This window comes from Eptatretus burgeri, chromosome 3 (assembly GCF_056783735.1).
Source record: "Eptatretus burgeri isolate ZD-2024b chromosome 3, Ebu_testis_v1, whole genome shotgun sequence".
NCBI classification, from domain to species: domain Eukaryota; kingdom Metazoa; phylum Chordata; class Myxini; order Myxiniformes; family Myxinidae; genus Eptatretus; species Eptatretus burgeri.
In genome coordinates, this window is record NC_140963.1 from 18,010,628 (window position 1) to 18,018,544 (window position 7,917).

General features: G+C 45.9%; 1 protein-coding gene across 1 annotated transcript; it reads right to left on the bottom strand.

Annotated features, from left to right (window-relative positions):
- Positions 1 to 1,259: 1,259 nt before the first annotated feature.
- On the bottom strand, positions 1,260 to 7,501 carry LOC147029475 (uncharacterized). The gene is made up of 6 exons (XM_085872127.1): positions 7,333 to 7,501; positions 6,925 to 7,106; positions 5,801 to 6,179; positions 5,489 to 5,752; positions 4,167 to 4,329; positions 1,260 to 1,345 (listed from the first exon to the last, which is right to left on the bottom strand). The coding sequence occupies exons 1-6, from the start codon at positions 7,471 to 7,473 to the stop codon at positions 1,260 to 1,262; spliced, it is 1,215 nt and encodes a 404-aa protein (XP_085728253.1). The 5' UTR covers positions 7,474 to 7,501.
- Between the last annotated feature and the right edge of the window lie 416 nt (positions 7,502 to 7,917).

The window sequence follows — 7,917 nt, forward strand, 5'->3', positions numbered from 1 at the left end:
GTCTTAAAAAGTCTTGGGGTTTCAAGACTCTAAGCAATCCAAAGGTGCAAAGGGTACATTCCAATCGTAGTTGGGCTCTTACGGAATCTAAAGGGTGTAAAGTGTCGAAAGGGACTAAAAAGGACAAAGTACTGTCCACTCTCTGCCACCCCTGAACCATTTCTTCCTCATTATTCAAAGCCTCGTCCTGGCGGCGGAGTTGCTCTCTTCACCAAAGACTCTATTCATCACTCACCATGCACTGCACTCTCTCTCCCACACGCCTCGGAATACTTCTGGCTACGGCTTCCCCTCCACTCCCACCTCATGTTGAAATGTGTGTTGTACCGTCCACGAAACAGCGATGACTCCATTTACATCTCACTCTCCGAAAACATGGACCAACTTCAATCCTCTCATCCCAACTCTCTCTTCCTCACATGTGGTGACTTAAATTGTCATCATGCCAGTTGTGTGGGTACTTCTCTCACCTACCATGGCACTTCAGCAAAAGCCTTCTGTGACTCATTGGGACTGACTCAATCTGTCAACTTCCCAACCCGGATCTCAACCAACGGTATTCCATCTCTTCTGGATCTGATTTTGACCAATTTCCCTGAAAATTTCTGTTCTTCCTCCGCTCCAATCAGTTCATCTGACCACATGCTTGTCAAAGTGGACATCTCTGGCTGTTATTGGAGAACCACCTCAGCACCGTCGAGTCTGGCATTTCACTCAGGCCGAATGGCAGGGTCTTCAAGCAGCCATCACACTTCTAGACTGGTCTCCCATCTCTACTTCCTCCAACATCAACTCATCCTGGGAATTCTTTCAAAGAAACTTGCCCTCTCTCTCTCTCTCTCATTCACAGATTTATCCCCTCCCGTCTTCCGTTGTCCTCCCCTTTCTCCCACCCAAGGTACACTGAAGCTTGGGCGAGGCAGTTGTCCTGAAACACTTTCCTTCACCTGATGGAAGGCGAATTCAACTGAAGGTAATCTCAGTTCCTTCCACAAAGCTTGGAACAAGTGTGTGTCTACCCTCAGGAGAATCAGAAAACAACATCTTTCTAATCTCAAGTCTGAACTCTCAAACCTATCTCCCTCCTCCAAATCCTGGTGGCATCTCGTTATGTCTGTTTCTGGTGTATGTTCCCCCTCCATCCCCTCCCTTATGTCAAATGGCCACACAGCTGACACTGCACGTGATAAGGCTGAATGCCTAAACTCTGCATCTGCTTCTAAATCTTGTGTCCCAAACGCATCGCTTTCTGGACCACCTTATTCAGTCGCACCCAGCTGTTCCTGGACACTGTCCTTTTCATCTGAGAAGGTAGAGAGCTTGCTGTCAAACTTCGACTCAGATTCTGCAACAGGTCCAGATGGCAACAGCCCACGTATCTGAAAAACCTGCTCTGCTGCTCTTGCACCACCTCCCTCTGCTCTTTTCACCCTCGGTGATTCAGACCAGGTCATTCTTCCCTGGATATGCTGCTTCTGCTCTCCCAACAATTGATGGAGATCCTCAATGCCAGATATGAAATTAGAGCCATCTCCCTCGACATAGTGCATGCTTTCAATACAGTCTGGCACCCTGCCCTGCTCACCAAACTCTCTTGCTTTGGTATCCAATGACATCTCCACTCATGGCTCACAGATTTCCTCTCCTGTCATAGTCAAGGTGTGGCCCTTAACGGAGTTCTCTCATCCCCTCTTCCTGTCCAGGCTGGAGTTCCTCAAGGTAGCTTTCTGGGCCCTGTTCTTTTACTGGTTTTCATCAATGATCTCTCCGACTCTGGAAAATCCTCTTTATCTCTTTGCTGATGACTCCACCCTCTGCCGTTCCATGTGTCATCCCTCAGACCAGCAAGCAGCAGCTTCTTCACTTACTGCAAATCTGCATAAAATCACAAGCTTGGAACATGTCTTTCAATGCCTGACGGAGTACTTCTCTCCCCTATGGGCTGGTGCTCCTGCCTCTCACCTTTCTTGGCTTCACGCTGTGGAAGCAAAGGCACTTAGGATCATTGATATCTCCCACGATGAGGCTGAGTTTGGATCTCTCACTGCAGCCAAGTCAGTGTTCTTTTTGTCTTCTACCATCTCCTCTCTGGCGTCGCACCCCCCCCCCCCCCGTTCCCTACTCTGTCTGTGATCTGTCCCCCCTCCCCCCATATTTCCGCAGGGTGCTCTAGGTCCACCAGGAACCCCCTTCTGGTAAACTTCCAAAATCAGGAATCACTACACACCTTCACCCTTTCATTCCTCTTTTTTCCTGCCTTTGGAACAAACTCCCACACTCTCTTCAATCCCAAGTGGAAACAAAAAAATCGAAAAGCAAGAGGATATGAATGACGTCAAGAGATTAAAATTTAATTAAGAGGCGAAGTTAAATTATGATGAATTTTAAATTAAACAATGATGAAACGTCGACGGAACATCTCGTGAGATGACTAAATCTCACGATACCTGATGGACGTGCAACCACATATTACATTTTGAGTTAATTAGCTAATTATGTCACCACCTGGATGGAAATTTAAAAAGGACTTCATTCGTATATTGACGGCATGAATCATCATGCCGAGTTACAAAACGGTTCGTTGAGCCTCGGAGGAGGAAAAATAACGAAAAAAAATATTAATGGACCCATTGACTGACTGAAGGGCACATTGTGGCTTTAAAAGGTTATTGCGACCTCGTCGGAGATGAAGCAAAAATGATAAAAACAGATTGACTCAAAATACTCCATCCAATCATTGTTGGCTTCGCAGCACCGAACCAGGATTGCATCCAAAGCCTGTGGAGCCAGCAAACCAAACAGAACATTCCTGGCTTTTCAAGATAAACCAGGGGTGTTGATAACAATGTGGATGTGGGGTGTTGATAACAATGTGGATGTGGGGTGTTGATAACAATGTGGATGTGGGGTGTTGATAACAATGTGGATGTGGGGTGTTGATAACAATGTGGATGTGGGGTGTTGATAACAATGTGGATGTGGGGTGTTGATAACAATGGGAATGTGGGGTGTTGATAACAATGTGGATGTGGGGTGTTGATAACAATGTGGATGTGGGGTGTTGATAACAATGTGGATGTGGGGTGTTGATAACAATGTGGATGTGGGGTGTTGATAACAATGGGAATGTGGGGTGTTGATAACAATGTGGATGTGGGGTGTTGATAACAATGTGGATGTGGGGTGTTGATAACAATGGGAATGTGGGGTGTTGATAACAATGGGAATGTGGGGTGTTGATAACAATGGGGATGTGGGGTGTTGTGTTGATAACAATCGGGATGTCCGTGCTGTGTTGTTAACAATGGGAATGTGGGGTGTTAATAACAATGGGGATGGGTGTTAATATCAATTGGAATGTGGGGTGTTAATAACAATGGGGATGTGTGGTGTTGATAACAATGGGGGATGTGGGGTGTTAACAATGGGGATGTGGGGTGTTGTGTTGTTAACAATAGGGATGTGGGGTGTTGTGTTGTTAACAATAGGGATGTCGGTGTTGTGTTGTTAACGGGAATGTGGGGTGTTCATAACAATGGGATGTGGGGTGTTCATAACAATGGGATGTGGGGTGTTAATAACAATGGGGATGTGGGGTGTTAATAACAATGGGATGTGCTGTGTTAATAACAATGGGGATGTGGGGTGTTAATAACAATGGGGATGTGAGCTGTTTTGTTGTTAACAATAGGAATGGCCATGCTGTGTTGTTAACAATGGGGATGTGAGGTGTTGTGTTGTTCACAATAGGGATGTCGGTGCTGTGTTGTTAACAATGGGAATGTGGGATGTTCATATCAGTGGCCTCGAGATATGTGCACTCGCCTTTAAGCTGGCTACCCTGGGTTCGAATCCCGACGCAGTTATGAAGTGTTGTCCTGGTATTTTACAGGGAGAGCGATTCATCAATGTGTTTGCCGTCCCTCGGATGGACATTAAACGGGAATCCCGTCTCCCAGCATTAGTTAGTGGATGTTAAAGATCCCACTGTGTCCTTCGCGATGAGTAGGCGAGCTATCTACGGTGTACCAAGTTCAAAACACTGGAGTATTTTCAAGCTTTGTTCAAAACATTTCCGAGTGTTTTAAACTTGTTGCACCAGTACCATGAACAAAGTACCAATTCCTACGTGGACTGTGGGTGCCAAGTGGTCCCTTTCATGTTACCTGACACCAGGTTACAGTGCTTGCTGTGTTCGAGTTTGGTTGCTATCTGGCCAACAATTTTCTGCATGATAAACAAATTCAGCAGCATGTAGTTGACATGTTTCATGTGAATGGCTTTTTCCAGACACCAGAGGACAACCAACACATCCCGATCACACAATTCCTGATCTCCAAAAAGACGGATCACAGCAGGAGTGAAAATGGGTACATCAGTAAACAAGCAAGGATTGGCAGTATTTGGTCATGATGACAATCATGCTGCATGAGTGAAGGTAGAAATTGTGAGGATTTTTTTTACAAAAGAGGTTCAAAAATAATTCACAATGAGGAAGGTGAGTTTTATTTAAAGTTTTTATAACCTTTAAAAAAAAAAGTCATTTGTGATGCAATCAAAGGAAATCCAGTCTATTCATATCTTACAAGATAATTGTCAAATGGCCTTGACGCCAAAATATCTTCACCCAAAGGCCCGCAATGCCAGAGTCCCATTCGTCGGTTTGTAGCTCTCCCATCTCTCTCTCCACGATGTCACCCCAGCTCTCACCCTCCCCCACCAGCTTCACACAGGTCTCTTCCACCGGCTTCACACAGGTCTCATCCACCTGCTTCACACAGGTCTCTTCCACCGGCTTCACACAGGTCTCATCCACCTGCTTCACACAGGTCTCTTTCACCTGCTTCACACAGGTCTCATCCACCTGCTTCACACAGGTCTCATCCACCTGCTTCACACAGGTCTCTTCCACCGACTTCACACAGGTCTCATCCACCTGCTTCACACAGGTCTCATCCACCTGCTTCACACAGGTCTCATCCACCTGCTTCACACAGGTCTCATCCACCTGCTTCACACAGGTCTCATCCACCTGCTTCACACAGGTCTCATCCACCTGCTTCACACAGGTCTCTTTCACCTGCTTCACACAGGTCTCTTTCACCTGCTTCACACAGGTCTCATCCACCATCTTCACATAGGTCTCATTCACCGGCTTCACACAGGTCTCTTCCACCGGCTTCACACAGGTCTCTTCCACCGGCTTCACACAGGTCTCATCCACCTGCTTCACACAGGTCTCTTCCACCGGCTTCACACAGGTCTCATCCACCTGCTTCACACAGGTCTCTTCCACCGGCTTCACACAGGTCTCTTCCACCGGCTTCACACAGGTCTCATCCACCTGCTTCACACAGGTCTCATCCACCTGCTTCACACAGGTCTCATTCACCGGCTTCACACAGGTCTCATCCACCGGCTTCACACAGGTCTCATCCACCTGCTTCACACAGGTCTCTTTCACCTGCTTCACACAGGTCTCTTTCACCTGCTTCACACAGGTCTCATCCACCATCTTCACATAGGTCTCATTCACCGGCTTCACACAGGTGTCTTCAACCGGTTTCACACAGGTGTCATCGACCTGCTTCGCACAGGTCTCTTCCACCGGCTTTACACAGGTGTCTTCCACAGGCTTCACACAGGTCTCCTCCACTGGCTTCACACAGGTGTCTTCCACCGGCTTCACACAGGTGTCATCGACCTGCTTCGCACAGGTCTCTTCCACCGGCTTTACACAGGTGTCTTCGACCTGCTTCACACAGGTCTCATCCACCTGCTTCACGCAGGTCTCATCCACCTGCTTCACGCAGGTCTCATCCACCTGCTTCACGCAGGTCTCATCCACCTGCTTCACGCAGGTCTCATCCACCTGCTTCACGCAGGTCTCATCCACCATCTTCACATAGGTCTCTTCCACTGGCTTTACACAGGTGTCTTCGACCTGCTTCACACAGGTCTCATCCACCTGCTTCACGCAGGTCTCATCCACCATCTTCACATTGGTCTCTTCCACCGGCTTCACACAGGTCTCTTCCACGAACCCCTTCTTTCCATCGTCCCGAGTTCCCCCATCCTTGTTACATTCGTCGTCACATTTGTTCAATGTGGTTTTCCATTTGAACCTCCTGTTTTTGCGAAAAGACACCATCCTGCCGTTGCTCCAGCTGTGCCGGACCCTGGATGGACACATTCAATGCACATCGTGTTAAAGCTATATTCGAGTTCAGAACTGATTTCGTAATTTTTGGGTAAAACTTTGCAAAACAACATCAGTTCACATGAAGTTTTTTTTTACAAATGGGAAAGAAACTTTTGCAGAGTCGTTATTTGGGGGGTTCTGTCCAGGCTTCTGGAACTCTCTACTCATTTTGGTGAGTCGTACGTGTCGAGGATGAAGTCATTTTTACGATGATTAGCAAGTTTCCCACACGGGATTCTAAACGGGGTGGGACTGAGGAGGAAAAAAAATTGCAAATGGTGTCTTCTGTCATCGAGCCGGCAAGCTGGGAGCGCCGACTCACATTTATTGCCACATCTGATGCAATCTAAATGCTCTAATGGTGGCGAGGTGCTCCACCGATTATTCGATCCATGTACCTGTTTGATGCCGAAGGTCCGTTATATAAATTTGTCTTGGCGTCATCGTCAGTGACCAATTTCAGATGAATATCAGGATAAACTAGTTATGTGTTTTTTCTCCAGCTGGACCCTCACCAATTCACATTTATTGCCACATCTGATGCAATCTAAATGCTCTAATGGTGGCGAGGTGCTCCATCGTTTATTCGATCCATGTATCCGTTTGATGCTGAAGTTCCGTTATATAAATTTCTCTTGGTGTCATCGCCAGTGACCAATTTCAGATGAATATCAGGATAAACTAGTTATGTGTTTTTGTTTTTTTTCCAGGTGGACTCTCACCGATTTGCCAGCAAGGTAATCCTGGGTCGAGAACTGCGACAGGTACGTTGATGTGGAAGAAGCAGGTAGGTGCAAAGAAGTAAAACCAAAGTAATTGTGGTTGTGGTTTTCATCGGATCGAAGTTGGTCCATCGATGAAGAAGCTCACGAGAAACCTTGTTCATGGAAGACGTGTCCAAGAACTACAGGAAAAGAAAAAAAGGAAAGAATTTCACAAGAAACAAGATGTAAATGATTCTTCTTTGAAGTTCTTCTAAAAAAAAAAATTCAAGCAAAACTATGTCCAGCATGTTTATGAAAGAAAATTCCTCCAAACTTGACAAAAAGCACTTGTAACCAAGACGATTTGTACACAGAAACCATCTTGTGTTTAATCCTTCGGTTTCCTGGCTCAAAGCACCGACTTACCTGTTTGGTTCTCCCTGTTCCTTTATCCAGGTGTGCTGTGTTTCCAGCTGCAGTTACCTTTCCAAGGAGGTTCACTTTTTTGCCCAGGATAGGGTTCCATTGAATGACGAGGAGAGCTCCGATAAGGAACAGTTTAAACATCGCGAATGAGAAGCGAAGAAAACGCCAAACGCCGTCGTTAAAAAAAAGGATGTGACATCACAAACGTTTTATTTTGAAATAACGGAAATGTGTGACGTCATGGAGGCAGTTACACAAATGACAACAACTCGATATGGATTATAAATGAAGGTAATTTTTGAATCACAGATGCTCACAGATCATTTGTAACTTTATTAATATTATACTGGGTGATGTTGTTTATTATTTGAGAACCATAAATAATTCCTACACACGAAACACTATAACTGTAAGGAACCTGATGTTTTGGGGGTAAATGTAGCCTACATAATGTTGTACAGACTGTGTACCGTGGTGTTTTCAGTTTTTGTCCGCTATCTGCGACACCACAAATCGAGTGGAAAAGTTGTGGTTTTAATCGAGTTGTGATCTTCAAAATGATTTTCAAGGTGATCTGCACATCTT